The 16,169-nt window shown below is 47.9% G+C and overlaps 1 protein-coding gene across 1 annotated transcript in view; it reads right to left on the reverse strand.

Moving 5' to 3' along the window:
* The window catches only part of PDIA5 (protein disulfide isomerase family A member 5), a 91,771-nt gene extending 77,198 nt beyond the window's left edge, over window positions 1–14,573 (reverse strand). Inside the window, exon 1 of the mRNA XM_045812514.2 lies at window positions 14,410–14,573. Within this exon, the coding sequence (XP_045668470.2) occupies window positions 14,410–14,457 (48 nt within the window). The 5' untranslated portion in view covers window positions 14,458–14,573. The remainder of the gene's footprint in view (window positions 1–14,409) is intronic.
* Between the last annotated feature and the right edge of the window lie 1,596 nt (window positions 14,574–16,169).

A 16,169-nucleotide genomic window follows, 5' to 3' on the forward strand; every position in this document is an offset into this window, starting at 1 on the left:
CTTGGCATACAGAAGTACGTAATAATCATAATTATCTTTATTAGTACTATTAGTGAGACAAATCACAGATAGAGCAAGAACAACAGTGAAACGGGCACCACCTCTTCCTCTCCAGGGCCCTGGCTGCAATCAGGCAAAACAGCACGTCCAGGCAGGAAGGAGCGTGCACGTACACACATTCAGGATACAAAACCTGAAATAATCACCCATCGCACGGCAACCCAGACCAAGAGGCCACACAGCACATGTGCAATGCTCCTTCCAAATTTCGTGCCCATTTGCCCCTCACCAAACCCAACAAGTGGAGACTAGCCTCATCCCACAGAAAAGGAAATTGAGGCTCAGAGAGCTTACATCACTTACTAAGGTCACACAGTAGGTAAGCGGCAGAGCTAGGACTAGACCTCGGGTCTCCCAGCTCCTGGCCAGAGGCAGTCTATTTCTCTTAATCCCACAAGCTCCCTGGACCCACGCAGAAAAGGAGTACCTCTTTCTCAGGCAGGGCCCTTCAGAGTGGCTGGAAAAGCCCCAAACTTCCAGAATCCCATGGTAAGAAGGGATTTATAACCCTCTGCTTCCTGCAAGCCCACCGTGCCCTGTTGTCTGCCCTGGTTCTCAGGATGCTGGGGCAATTGGCCCAGATGTGTTTGCTGTTAATCAGAGGTCGTGTACTGGAGTCTGTGCCTCTTTCCAGCTCCCTGTCTCCCTAACACACGGCACACATCCGCTCATCTCTCTTCACTTAACCTCACCCACCATCCCCACCAGACTAACGAGATAAAGAGTGGTACAATTCTAGAAAATAATAGGGAGAACACTCCTTACCACATTACACCCTCAGCTTTAAAAAGCTCCAGATCTCTGGGGTGCACGCCAGCACCCTCATGTTCTTTGTAGCTGGGGAGGCTGGTGTTACGGAGTCCCTGTTCAATGCAGACCATGAAGCCAGAGGTATTCAATTATGTAAAAGCAGCTCGCTGAAGGAGGAGGATTTGAAGACAGCAGTTTAGCATTTATGAAAAAGGGTGGAGGTGGGACTTGACCTTTTTTGCTCTGTCACCTGAAAAAAGATACCCTTCTTATGTTGGGAGCTGTGAAGAAACTGGTTTAATTTAGTGTAACCCACATTTTGCTCAAAATAGTTTTCAAATGTCAGAATCTAAAAGTCTAGACTCTTAAGAAGCTGGTGGTAAAGGGATCCAGGAAAAATGTTAAAAACAGATGACCTGAACCCAAGGTCAGAGAACTCGAGCTGGCTGAGAATTTAGAGCTGGGGGTTCGGTGGAAACAGCCAGAAAACCAAGTTTTGCACTGGCTTTATTTACTGGTTGTGTGACCTTGGACAAGTCCTCTCTCTTCTCTGTAAAATGAAGGGGCCAAAAGTGATGTTTCCAAAGAGCTTTGCAACTGTGACATTTTGGTAAATCCATCCTCATGGATGGTACCAGAGAAGTACCACAAAGTAATTACACCTTGTGGGAAAAACTGCTGAATTTCTCTGAATATGTGCCACCCACGTTAAAAGTCATTTCTCTCAGTCTCCCTTGCAGCAAGTGTGGCTATGTAAATTCCGGCCCCTGGAATATAAGCGGAAATGTTATGTGCAACTTATAGGAACTGTTCCTAAAAGACATCTGGGTCTTCTTAAGTCCCCTCCACCCCCCACCAGATGGAATCTGGACAAGATGGCTGGAACTCAAGCAGCCACCTTGAGACAATGAAGAGAATGAACCTGTTAAAGATGTGTAGTAGTAAGACAGAAGGTATCTGGGTCCCTGACCCACAAGGGTATATACCGGCCCTAGAACACTGCTTTCTAGGCCTCAACATGAGCGAAATATATGATCTTTGTAAGGTACTATCATTCTGGGTGTTCTGGCACATATACAAATAGATCCTGAGTACTTACTGGAACAAAAGCTTAAACTAGAAAGAAATATGAACACCTGCTCCAGTTGGCATATTTCAAAGTGTCTAAGGCATTAAATCATGTATTATACTTCAGATAAATTGCGGTAAGGAAGGAGACGGAGGGACTATCAAAGGCCTGATCTACTGTGTTCTTCCCAATTACCCAAACTTCACCGTGCCTGTTCTCATCAGGTGTCTTGGTCACTTGGTGACAACTACCCACACATGGAAGGAAAATTAGTTGGTAGCTCTCCAGTTTCCCTGCAACCTCAGCCCTTTACTACTAAGGGGGGCCGTTCCAGGAGACCAAAAGGTCTTGCAGTTCCCAGGCTTGAATTGGGCTGGTTGGTCTCCCCAATACAGGATTCCTCTCCACATTCCTCACATGCCATCTGCAGCCTCCAGGTAGCCCTCCAGAGCCAAGAACTCAAAACTCCGGAGGTTGTTCAAGGAGGGGGCCCTACAAGGCTGTGAGAACGAAATATTTACACATCCGTGTCCTCCACACTACCATCGCACCCTGGATAGCTTCAGTCATTAGAAAGCTCAAACTCCCCCCTCTCCCATGCCACTCTATCAGCCCATCGCCCTCTGAAAGCGGTAAGCACGCTCCTTCTTAGGATTCTATAGGTGAAATACCTTAGTTCCTCACCTGTGCCAAGTCCCTCACTGTTCCGAATGATCCACCTTAGACACAGCTATGCTCACGACTCTCAGAGCTATCCCATGCCAGCAACAGAGTTTTAGAGCTTGGAAAGAATGATGCGCCATATTACAAGAATTTACTTGGGGAAATAAATACCTCTGTTTTCATAATTCAAAATACAGGAAATTAAGCTCAACACAAATCTTGACCAGTGGGTCACAGTTAAAAAGAAAAAAAGTTGAGACACATCATTAACGAATCTCTTAAGTTATGGCGCCCAAATGTCAAAGAGTGCTGGCAAAAGTACAATTCTTTTGGAAAGCTATTTGGCACAATTTCTCAAGTATCTTAAAAGTATTTATGTTCCTTGACTTGGTAATTCCACTTTTGGGAATCTGTCCTGAGGAAATTAGCAGAGGTTCTGACAGATGACTCACAGGGTCCTACTCGTAAGGGTCAAAATCGTAAACAACCTAAATATTCAAGAGCAGGGAACGGTTATTTAGAGGAAACCACTCAACAGAATAACACAGCCACTTAGATGATGTTTTTAAAGACTGTGCAATGAAAAAATATTTGTTTTAATATTAAGTTTTAAAACATAAAATTCAGGGAGGCGCCGGGGTGGCTCAGTCAATTAAGGGTCTGCCTTCAGCTCAGGTCATGATCCCAGCGTCCTGGGATTGACCCCACGTCAGGCTCCCTGCTCAGTGAGGAGTCTGCTTCTCTCCCTCCCTCTGCCCCTCCCCACCACTCACGTGTGGGCGCTTGCTCTCTCTCTCAAATACAGAAATAAATTTTTTTAAAAAATAAAAATTAAATTAGGGGCACCTGGGTGGCTAGGATGGCTAAGCATCTGCCTTCGGCTCAGGTCATGATCCCAGGGTCCTGGGATAAAGCCCCACGTTGGGCTCCCTGAGCAATGGGGAGCCTGCTTCTCCCTCTCCCTCTGCCTGCCACTCCCCCTGCTTATGCTCTCTCTCTCTCTGTCAAATAAATAAATAAAATCTTCAAAAAAATAAAAATAATAAAAAAATTAAATTAAAAACAGAATTCGAATGTACATGGTATGATTACAACTGTACACAAAATTATACTCAAAAAAAGATGGAAGGAAAAATGCACCAAAGTAAAACTTCGTCTTTGGATAGATTTTATTCTTCCCCTTTGTCTATTTTTCTCTGTCACCATAATATGCATGTCCAATTTAAATCTTTAAAGAAAAAAGAAATTATCACAATTTGAACATCACTAATTAACAATCTCAAAGTATCACCCCACAAGCAAATATAACTTCAGAGGGGGGAAGCCTGGCAGAAACCTCCTTAACTAAGGGACCAATGCTAGAAACACCAGTAATGGGTAAAATTGACATCATATGTCTCCAGATAGAACACACTGAATGCAAACATCATCGAAACCCAGTTGGGGGCGCCTGGGTGGCTCGGTTAAGCATCTGCCTTTGGCTCAGGTCATGATCTCAGGGTCCTGGGATTAAGCCCCATATTGAGCCCCATATCGAGGGGCTCCCTGCTCAGCGGGGAGCCTGCTTCTTCCTCTCCCTCTGCCCACCACTCTGCCTACTTGTGCTCTCTCTCTGTCAAATAAATAAATAAAATCTTTAAAAAGAAAAAAAAAAACAGTTGAAGGACATTCTTAAAAATTATCAAGGTCACGAAAGACAAAGACGGAGAAAATGGTCCAGATTAAAGGAAACTAAAGAGCTATGACAATTAAATTCAACGTGTGATTCTGAACTGGGTTCTGAGCCAAATGCCACATTCCTGATTGTAATCATTGTCCTGTGGTTATGCAAGAGAATATCCTTGCCTTTTAGGAAATACTGAGTATTTAGGGGGCAAAGGAGCATCATGTCTCGAACTTCATAAATGTTGAAGAAGAATGTGATAAATGTGATAAAATGTTAATATGTATGGAATCTGGGTAAAGAGCAGATGGGAATCCTTTGTATTCTTCTTGCAACTCCTCTGTAGGTCTGAAATTAGTTAGAAAAAAAAAATTACTTAAAAAAAGACAGAAGAAAAAAAAAGACACCCAGAACACATCCAAATACTGTCCCCAGCTCTTCCTGAAACCCTCAGCTGGCCAGCCAGTGCACGCTGGTGGTACTTTCCCATGTAAGTAGAGTGCTTATCTCCCTTCTTCCCTTCCAGCTAACTCTTGGCTCCTCTGCTCACCTGACACTGTAGTTTTTTATAGGGTCTATTATATGAAATCTGCAAAGCACTCTGCATGCAGCACATACCCAGAATGGCTTTGATGAGAGAGAGAGAGAAAGAGAAATACAAAAGAACATTCACTTTTAAATATGGGTAATTTATGCCTCTTAATAAGGCAAATTTTACGCATCTGTCACCAACCACCATGGCTAAATGGCACTCGTTGCCGGAATGAAGGCCTCACCACAAACCAAGTTTGGGAATTTCACCACTGACCCTTCCCAATGTGCAAATGTCTATCTAGCAGCCTTTGAAATAAAAACAAGCACCGTGAGTCCCTGACTGGGTATGTGTGTGTGTGTGTGTGTGTGTGTGTGTGTGTGTGTGTGTGTGTGACACACACACAGAGGGCCTGGCCCTGAGTTGTGGACCCCTGACCAGATGCAGCTGAGAAGCTAAATGTGCTTATTAAGAAAGAGAGAGAGATGGGAAAGCACTTGGTAAGGAACAGAACCCAAGAGCGAATTCTCCAGTCCCCAAATCCAGGGCCCGGGGATGAGCCCATGACCATGACAACAGCTCCAAGTGCAGAGTGCTTACTGTGTGACCAGGAGCAGCTCAGCAATCCACATGCCTATCGAATTTAATTATCTTGGCAAGAGAACTCAGTAGGTCTATTTTACAGGTAAGGAAACTGAGATGAGGAGGGGCTAAGAAACTTGCTGAACATCTCAGGGCAAGTAGGTGGGAGCACGATGACGCAGAGCCCAGTCTCGCAGGCTCGGTGCCCCAGCTGGAGCACAGAGACCACAGACTCCTGGACCACACACATCCCACTGCTTGCTCTTCTAAATACAAAGCCGGGTGCATTTCTTCTGTGGTGCTTCCTTTAAAAGCCACACCTTACGTGTGGGCCACGCAGTACAGGGTTCCTCCCTCGCGTTCCCCACAGCATGTGGCTGTCAACAAGGGACAATTCAGGGGCAGGACAACTGATCCGAGAGCTTATAAAAACAGGTTTTCTTATCCTGAAATTGCAACTGCAGTGCATTTAACCAGAACTTAAGTCCCTAAAGCTTTTAATGTTCTGAAAAACCTCTCCTAGCGCCAAGAGGGCTTTGGGCCGCTGCCAGCCTGGTGTGCCAGGCCTGCTAACAAGGAACAGCTGGTAGAGCGAACGGTGAACCGGGCAGCAGGGAGGGAGGGGAGCAGGTGAATTCCCACTCCGGAAATCCAACTCTGCGTCAAAGCCCAGTTAACTGATAAGAAAATAACAATTCAGGTGCTCGCAACCCATGGTGTACATCCATGCTTTTGCACACGTTACCTCTCTCAGTCCTCCAACGTTGAGGGTTTAAACCAGTGTTTTCCCTGCTTCAGGCTTCAGCCCACGAGCCGAGTCACAAAATCAATTCAGTGGATTACCACCAGCATTTTTAAAATGACATTAACTAGAAAACATCAGTCTGTACCACAAATAGCAAGACTAAGTGTTCAGGAAAACGTCTATATCTGTTGTATTTATGTACATACATACTTGGGTATAACGTAAAATGTACGGTTGTGTTTGCAGCAGCCACAGTAAAAATACTTGAAAAACTGTCATCAACAATCTGTGTGGGAGGTCATGCTACCCCCACTTGAGCGATGTGAAAACTGAGGCTCACAGAAGCGAAGGGACAGCCCTCAGGTGAAGCCTAAGACGTGCTCGGCTTCTGAGCACCTCCAGTGAACGTGAACACTTCCCGCCGGTGACCCTCAAGCCCTCTGGCTCCCTGGAGCTCCACCCCGGCCAGCAAGTCCACCTGCCCTCCCCGTGCACCCCTGAAGCGCGGCCAAGGAAAAGAGCTGCGGCGACACCCTGACCCACCTTCCCCGCACCCGCGTGCCTGCAGCCCCCCACACGCCTTCAGAGGAAAGCAAAGCGGCGCATGCTCGAGCCAAGCACCACCTCACCTCCCAGGGACCGTGACACTGGAGAGCGTGTGACACTGGAGAGCGTGTGCCGCACCGCTCAGCCCGGAGCAACGGCCTCGGCTGACAAAACGCTAGGCACACGAACTTGTACGTCTGCCTGGCTTGCAGGCACAACAGCTCTAAGTATAGGCTTTTAGAAATAGATCCCTGGGCCTTATCCTTGAAGAACATCATCCCACAGAACCGGGGAGGCCGGGAATCCAACACTCTTCCCCTTTAAGGGCATTGGGATCCACAGCCAGGTTGGGAAACCTCTGCCACCCACCCAGCTTTGGACTCCACGTCACTCCACTCTCCTTCACGGCCAGAATTTTCCACCTCCGCTCACCCCCATCCATTCCTCAGCCCGCTCAGATCTTCCCTTCCCACCACCACTGAGAGGACGCCGAGTGAGGACTCGCAATGACTTCCACACGGATAAGGCTACAGGCATGTCCGGTTCCCCTCTGCCCCGACCTCCTGAACCCCAGCAGGACACTCCTGGCCACCCTTCTACCTCTCCAGCCACGCTTCCTATCTTCTTTGCAATCCCTTGTCCCCCCAGCCTTTAAATGTTGAAGCTCCTCGGGGCTCACTTGCTCCACCTTCTCTTTCTTCTCTACACCCTCCATGGGGGTCTCACCCACCTCCGGAGCAGCACCCCTAAATTAGCATGTCCAGCCCAGACCTCCCTCTTCGGCGCCACACCCTCACATCCTACTCACTCGGTGGTTCTTACACTGGGGTCACACAGACTTCTCAAATGTTAAACTCCTAAATCTCACACAAATAGATATTGAGCCTCTTTCAAAGTGTATTGAGCTCTTAATAAGGGACCCACTAAAATAGTTACATCAAAAAAGGATATAAGGGGAAAAAAGACTTAAAAATATTTCAAAAAAAGAAGTTACAAGAAACTAATATGCATATAGTTCATGGAGAGGGATGGGGAAGAATCCTGTTAGAAGACTGCTAAATTAGATATCACACTGGTTAATATCCTGCAGGGCAATCACCTCCGGGTCTCTCTTCTCTACCAAAGAGAAATCATTTGCATCGTGTCTACCTGTAGAGTATGGGTCCTAAAGAATAATGAAGTTATATTCCCTAGAGCACCAGGTGGCCCTCAGGTGGCCTTCTTAGACAATGCTCTAATACGACATTAAAAAGACACTAAATCAGCTTTTCTTTCCAAGTTTTGGGATAATTCTTCTTTACACTGAGGTCTATAAACTTGGGTGAGGAAAAATTCTATCTTTATTTTCACTAACCTCCAGATGAAATTTAGCCTTACCTTTATTACAAATGTAGGTAACAAAATACAGAAGCACCGGCAGGTGTCTGTGACTTCCGCCACCAGCAGAAACCCTTTGTATTTTTTTGCCCTTATCCCCCCAAAACCACATTTTTCTCATAACAAAAGGTGCATCTACCTTGAAATACTGTTTATGTTCATCACGAAGTATTACAGAAAATACCAAACCTGCCATTAGATCTTCTTAAAAGATGCATTTATGAAGATAAATATTATTTTCATCACATACTTGTTATAATATTTTGATAACTGTATTTCAGTATCATTGGTTTGCTTTGTAATCTTATGCATTGTTTTATACATCAAAAAACATTATTCTAGGAAAGGGTCCGTAAGCCCCAGATAAGACTTTCCTGACTCCCTGCATTAGGTTAGGGACCTATGTTACACATTCTCTTACCACCTATGTTTCCTCTTTCTTGCACTTTACTACCTGAATTAATAAATTAGGGGCTTTCCCACTAGGCAATGGGAGGAAAGGACGGTGTCCACCTTATTTATCATTATGCCCCTAATGCCTCAGCATGGTATATCTGATTCATAAGACTGTCAAGAAATATCTGTTAAAAAAAAAAAAAAAGAGAAGAAAAGAAAAAAGAAAGACCCGTGGGATGAACGAACGTCTGTGACACGGATAGCATGCAGATGCTTGTCCACATTCCTTAGAGATACAGAGCATGTACCATACTCTGCCCAAGACCTAGCAGAGTCAGACCCCTTGACAAAAGCAAACCCGCCTGTTCTTCGCAAGCCTGCCCTACTTGGCCCAACAACAGAATTTTCCAGCCAACCCCACTTCACAGCTCAGATACGAGATCACCTCTACGTTTCAGCCCCAGCATAGGGCCCTCGACCTAGATCTCCATTAATACCTTCCAAAGCAAGGATTAAAGCATCTGGTCATGAGTTAAAGACATCTGCTCATGCCAAAGGTTGGGGGAATGGTACAATTCTCGGGGCGCAGGGGGTGGATACTCTACCCCGACCCCAGCCAGCTGCAATGAAGTCAGGCACAGGCTCGCCATCAGGCCATCGTGAACAGACTGCATGTCAAACTGGGGGCTCAGGATGACCCTGGAGAATAAAAAGACACCAAAAGGCTATTCGAACCCTACAGTCCATCTGAGTGTATTTAACCCCCCACCACATGATTGCAAAGCTAATATTTAGAAGCGGTTTCACACACGTAAAATACGTGGAAATGCTTTGCCAAGTCTAAAGCCCTCTACAAATGTGCCAAGTGTTGCATAATTTTCAACAGATCAACTGGGTGCCCAGAGGCCCCAGTCAGGGCTGCAGGATGCGCCAGGCAGCCCAGGGCCATCACTACTCCTCCCTTCTCCCACTGGGATCTAAGATGTTAGGTGTGGGGAGGGTGGGAGTCAAAGAAACCATGGAAGTCCTAGTAACATAAGAGAACTTCATTCTCCTTACACCCCATGCATCACTCTCTGACCCACTGTCACTTCGCCTCCAAAACCTGCCACCAGCACCGAATGAGATACAAGAGCTCCACAGAACGAAACCACAAAGCTGGGCAAACCCTCCAGGGAGACGGTGTGGTTACTCTCATCATTCTCAAGAGAGGATCCACTTTCAGAAGAAAGGGGAGAGAAACACAGAGCACCTAAATCTTTAGCACCTCTGCAGCCCCCGCCCCCTCATCCAGAGGCTCTGCAGGGGCCGACTGGGAGGGACAAGGAGAGTCAAGAGCCCAGCTCAGAGGAACTGTGATGGGGAGAATCCCAGCAGCAGAGCCCCCCAACTCCCAGTCTGAAGCCTCTGCTCACACCCCCTCTGGCCCTCCACCACCACTGCCTCCTCACTGGCTTCCCCAGCACCTCTCTTTCCCAACTTGAGATAACTGCCTTGGCTCCCATTTATTGGGCCCTCCCATGTGCCAGCCCTGTGCTGGGTGCTTCCTGTATCATTTCTCATGCTTTTAATTCTGCAAACGGATATCCTTACCACCACTAACAAGCAAGAAAACTGACGTGGGGCCCAAGGTCACACAGCTCCTGAGTGTCAGGCTGGCTAAAAACCCATGTTCTATCCGCTGCATCACACTTGACTTTATCTTGTAAATAACAGAGAAGAAAGTGTTGTTCTGGGAAAATGAACTCAGTCTCTTCCACTCCAAGCCAAGCCTACACTGTGTACTGACTGCTCCTGTTAGTCAAAGGGCAGCTTTCATCATGTCTCTCCATTACCTACAGAATCAAGTCCCCAAAGCCCCTTGCCGGTCATGTAAGGTTCTTTACAATCCATTTTTCCAATCTTATTCCCCCTCCCCAGACTCAAATCTTTCCTTCCACCCAGCCTGGCCCATAACTCCTCATTGCCCATATTTCTGCCTCAGACAGTTTCCTCTCTCTGCCAGCAACACTGGTTCATGGACTGGGGACGGCTGTATGCCAGGTCCTAGGCTAGGTGCTGGGGACACAATGGACAGAACAGGGAGGATCCCCACCGTCTCAGAGCTCAGCGTCGGCCCTCGTTGTGAGGCATGAGCTAGGACCCTTCTCTGGGACTAGGTGCCCCTTGGCCTGACCCTGCCCAAATCCACAGCGCTCAGTGTCTGCCATATGCACTCAGCTATTCCTCCAACTCATGGGCCAGTTCTGTTTTAAAACTTCCTCTGTAATGTGTTTATTTCTGTGGGAAAAGTGCACTTCAGGTTCCAAACAGCATTATAAATGGCAGTTAGGTGCCCCGCCAGCCCACAAAAGCCAATTAAATATATAATGGTATAGAACCCAAACTCGGGTACATTAACAGCTCTGCAGGAGAGCCCCGGGACAAACCTCTCCGCTTCCTGCACCCCCGCCCACCACCCCAGCAGGTGCTGAGCGACAAGCCGCCCGCAAGGGCAGAGGCCAGAGCAGTGACTGGGGAGGAGGGAAGCAGGGGGAAGATGGGGGGCTGGGATGGCAGAGAGGGAGCAGGAAGAAACCTGATTTATAATTCAGGAGCCTGGCACCAATCCCAGCTCTGCCTTTACAAATGCGGTGGCCTCGAGACCCTTCCCTCTCAAAGCTTCACTTTTCTAAAATGAAAGAACTGAGTTACATCAGTACTTCTCAGACTTTTGAATCTCAGAGATTGGCAGGCTATATTTTTTAAAATATATTTCATATATTTTAAAAGACGTTTGAAAATACATAACATTTGTTTTAAACATAATATACAATGTATATTATGTATTTAAAAGAAATTTTATTAATACTTTCTAAAAAAAACACAATATAATATCACTACTTTAATTTTTCAAAAGGACACTGAAGGCCACCCCCTCCCTCCCACATGACATCACGTCAAGAAAAATGGACAACTTTTCAAACTGAAAATATCTGGATCATGGAAAAGCCATTCACCGTTATTACTCTTCCAGTGTGTCTATGGACCTGTGGAACCTGTCAGAGCCCAGCTTCAGCCCTTGGCCTGACGCTGGAACCCACTGAGCTGGGTGACTGCGCGTTCTCTCCAGCTCCGACAAGTCTCCATTCTGAGGGCTGGAGGCAGACTGCACCACAGTCCGCGTGCATGGTCTGGGGAAGGGGCGGCGCAGAGAGGAGCTGAGCTGGGCAGCAGGAAGGGGCAGTCAGCTGCAGGGGCACGGGCAGGACAGCACGACCTCCCCAGGCCCAGGGCAGTGACACCCAGCCAGCAGGGAGGGGCAGGCACCAACGTGTCCCAAGTGTTAACGGTGACTCTTGTCATCCCCATATTCTTGTGGGAGGCTGAGAGGACGGCCCCAGAGGAACATTTTTTTATTAACTTCTCTGATCAAAAACGAATACATATCCACATAGAAAACTTGGGGAAACAGAAAAAAAAGCACAAGCAAAGAAGTAAACAAACATCACCCACAGCTGTACCTTCCAGAACAATTGCTGCTGACATTCTGATGCGCTGCTAATTCTTCAACCACTTACACAGCTATCTTCAGCCACCCTGGGATTCATGTTGTACCCTGCTTCTCCCCTAATTATCCCACTCCCACACTTTTCCATGTCCCTAGATATTCTTCATAAGCACCACAAAATATTTTGATAATCATAGCATTCTAGTAAATATAAACATTCTTTATAAACATCTACTTTCCATGGCATGGACAGGACCAAAAGTCATTCAAACCATGCACGTTATTGTTGAACATTTAAGCCATTTCCAAATTTTTGCTACTGTAAAAAATGTGGTAGGTGCATATCACTGTCCATGAATCTCTGTAGACCCCTTTACACTGCTTTATGTCCCCTGGGTCACAGCCTAGTGCTCTGCACATATCAGCTCTCAGTAAATACTGAGTGAACAAGGAAACCCAATACACTCCCAGGACCTGGGGAGCCCTTATCAGATGGACATAGAGTTTAAATTTACAGAAGCCCACCCTGGTATCTACCAGCCACTCGGCACTGAGACTGCACTGATGACACCTGCCGAGCGGAGCTAGGGCGTGGGGAAAGGGGATGTCAATTTCACAATGCAGACTCCCAGTTCTAGTGCTCTCGGCAAACCTATACACCCTTCTGTACCCCCAGGTGGAGGGCACCAACAGACCTCAACTGCCTTACTGACCCCCCCCCTCGCACACTCCTTCCAGACTGTACAACCCATTGCCTCAAGAAAGCCAGGACTGACCTTCCCGCTAAATTAATGTATGGCCCCCAGTTCAACAGAGGCTCCCAGCCCTTTGGATATTAGTGCTCGTAGACCTGTCTTTATTCGCCCACAGGACTGACTCCCCTGCCCAAACCAGGGCAGCACCGGAGGGTAGGGACAATCTGTGCTTTGCTCTCCATCCAAAATCCAATCCAGGGTCCAACGATGTGATTGATAAATAATGTTTGCTGAATGAAACTTCTTCCCAGTCAGATTCCCAAGCCCTCTATTTTTACAGAAAGGTGGGGAAAAAAAGAAGAGAAGAAAGCAAGACCCCCTAAAATAGACCAAGTGCAAAGACCTGCTAGGGGCTCCGGCTGGAGCTGACCCGCTCTGCACAGTCCTGCGGTACTGCCTGGCCTAGAGACCAGCCCAGGCCAGCTGGCTCTGGAAAACAGAATGCAAATCAGATCATCCACACACAGACACAGGTGAAGGGACACTGTCCCACTTCAGACTAGCTCTCTCCCAGAGGGAGAAAGGTCAGATCTAGGGGGCAGGGAGCTTCCTTTCCCACCCACTTCCAGACAACTGGAAAATACAGGGCCACTCCTCACTGGTGATCCCCAAAACGCAGGGTATCTGGAGATCTAAGTGTTTAAAGTAGCTAAATCCACACTCCAGTTTTTCTCCTCATGTTGCCCAGCATCTTTGCCACACCCAAAAGAAAAAAAAAACTGAAAAATATGGACCGGAGAGGGTGCTTGCAGCGGAAAGTTTTTCCCTGGAACTTCAGGGAAAAAAGAAAAAAAAACGAACTAAGATTGTCCTAAAACAAGGGAAACCAGAAGTTATGGAGACATGTGGGAACAGGCCACATTATCCCATCACACACCCACAGTAACACCAAGGCCAAACCCAGAGAGCCCAGGGCACTGTGGCCACACACATTCTGGCCTCTTCTAGGGATGCCCTGGAGCCACTACCACCTCAACCGCCCCGCCTTCCAACTGTAGCAAACTCCTCTCAGAGAGTCCTCCACTCCCAGGACGCTGGCCCACCCCTCTTTCAGTCTTGTCCGATTTTGCAATTCGCAGTACTTCCTCCATCCGACCCCCCTGATGGCCTTGTGAGGGGGGTGCCTTTACCGTCCGCATTTCACGGACAAGGAGACTAAGTCAGATATATTAAATGATACCCTGCGTCACAAGCTAGAAAGTGGGTGAGATTCGAGCCCGTGGCAGTTAGGTGTAGGAGAACTCCTCCGCGGACCCCACCCAGCCCGTGCCTATAGGCGGGGGCCCAGGCGGTGACCGGCAGTTTCCCGGCTGCTCAGGGTGGAAAACCCCGGCTGCTCAGGGTGGAAACCAAGAACAAGGTGGCCCTTAAGCAAGGTTTCCGGCAGTGGAGGTATAAAGCACCCCCATGCCACCCGGCACTCACACAGGTGCAGGGCCCAGAGTCTGGGCGCGGCGCACCCCCCAATCCGCCGGTGTCCCGCCCTCACCGGCAGCTGCCCCCTGACTTGCACCCCCGCAAACTTGTGCCCGCGGAGCAAGCATCCAGCGCGGCTCCCTCCAACCCTTGCGCCCTGGAGCGCTCCGCGAGCAGGGCACAGGGGCCGCCCCGCAGCCTCCCCCACGGCCACCGGGTCCCCGCCTGCCTGGCATGCACGCCCCCAACCCCGGGACTTGGAGGCTTCTCCCCGCACGTCCCGCGAGGGCCGGGAGCAGGGAGCGCGGACCTCAACGCGGGGCGCACGTGCCGCCCCCGCCCGGACCCCAGCTCCGCAGCCTCACCGAAATCGCCAGCAGCAGCAGCAGCCAAGCCCGCCCGACCCGCGCCATCCCTGCCGCCACTGCCTACGGCCGGCTCCGCTCTCCACTCCGGCTCCCGCGCCCGCAGCTCCCTCGGGTGCAACAGCCACGGCCACTTCCCAGCCGCTCCCCGCCTCCGAGTCCCGGTGCCACGTCTGCCAAAGCATGCGCACCAGGCTGAGAGAGGCGGCCGGGAAGAGGTGCTTGCTGGGAGTCGTAGTTTGCAGCAAGGCTGGGCTGGGGGCCTCTAGCGTGGACTTGGCCCTCTGGGCACAGAGGCGCGGGAGTGCAGTGCGAAATGGCAAGGTCAGCCAGGAAGGGAAGGCAACTAATTTGCAGGGCTAAGTCTGTGCCTGAAGTTTCAGAAACAAGACCTCATTCAACTCACAGAAGTAAGTTTTATTTTCCCCGCTTTGAGGATGAAGAGCCAGCCCAGAGAATTTAAGTAATTTGACCCAAATCCCACAGTTTGCAAAAGGCAGAGTCCAGTGCTGCTTGTGGAGGGTAGGAAAAGCTCACGCCTACCTTGTCTTTTATTCATTCAGAAAAACTTTATTGAGCTGTTGCAAAAAAAGTTTGGCAGTTCCTCAAAAAGTTAAATATAGATTACCATATGACCTAAAAATTCCACTTCTAAGCATATATGTAAAAGAATTGGAAATACATATTAAAACAAATGTTTTGTACACAAATGTTCCTAGCACCATTATTCACAATAGCCAAGAGTTTGCTAACTCAAGTGTCCACTGAGGGATTAATGGTTAACAAAATATGGTACATCCATATAGTGGTATATTATTCAGGCATAAAAAGGAAGTACTAATACATGCTATAATGTGGATGAACCTAGAAAATATTATCGATTGAAATATTATGCTAAGAAAGAAGCCAGACACAAAAGATTGCATATTATATGATTGCATTCATATGAAATATCCAGAAATAGGCAAATCCATAGGGACAGAAGGCAGGTTAGTGGTTGCCTGGGGCTGGTGGGGAGGAGGGTTTGTGGAATGAATGCTTAGTGGGTACAGAATCTCCTTCGAGGGTGATAAAAATATTTTGGGAAGAAGTAATGGTTGAACAAAATTGTGGATGTACTAAATGCCACTAAATTGTCCATTTTAAAATGGTTACTTTTATGTTCTGTAAATTTTACCTCAATAAAAAATTCAAAAAACCCCCACAAAATTCTGTTGGGATGCCTGGATGGCTCAGTCGGTTAAGCGTCTGCCTTTGGCTCAGGTCATGATCCCGGGGTCCTGGGATCAGTCCCTCACTGGGCTCCCTGCTCAGCGGGGAACCTGCTTCTCCCTCTGCCTGCTGCTCCCCCTGCTTGTGCTCTCTCTCTGTGTCAAATGAATAAATAAAATCTTTTTTTAAAAAGACTCTATTGAACTCATTCCACGTGCTCAAACATTCTTGCATGCAGTTATTCATTAAAAAATATTTGTTGAACACCTAGGACATCCTGAGGCTCAACATACACAGTAGTAGGATGGACAAGGAAGTGCACAGACTGGGCTTAGTAGGTTATAGGTGAAAGGTCTTTGCTCACTGCCTAGAGGTTCAAAGCTCAAAACCTAGAAGTCATCCTTGGCTCACTGTCACTTCTCAACTGGCCTACCCAACCCATCACCATGTCCCATCGTTTCTGCCTCCACAATCTATCTCTCCTGCCACCTCCTGAGTCTAAGTCACTGGCATGTCTCACCTAAGCAAGAGTAAAATCTCCTGATGCA

Source organism: Ursus americanus, chromosome 4 (genome assembly GCF_024610735.1).
Source record: "Ursus americanus isolate L20-20 chromosome 4, mUrsAme1.1.p, whole genome shotgun sequence".
NCBI classification, from domain to species: Eukaryota; Metazoa; Chordata; class Mammalia; order Carnivora; family Ursidae; genus Ursus; species Ursus americanus.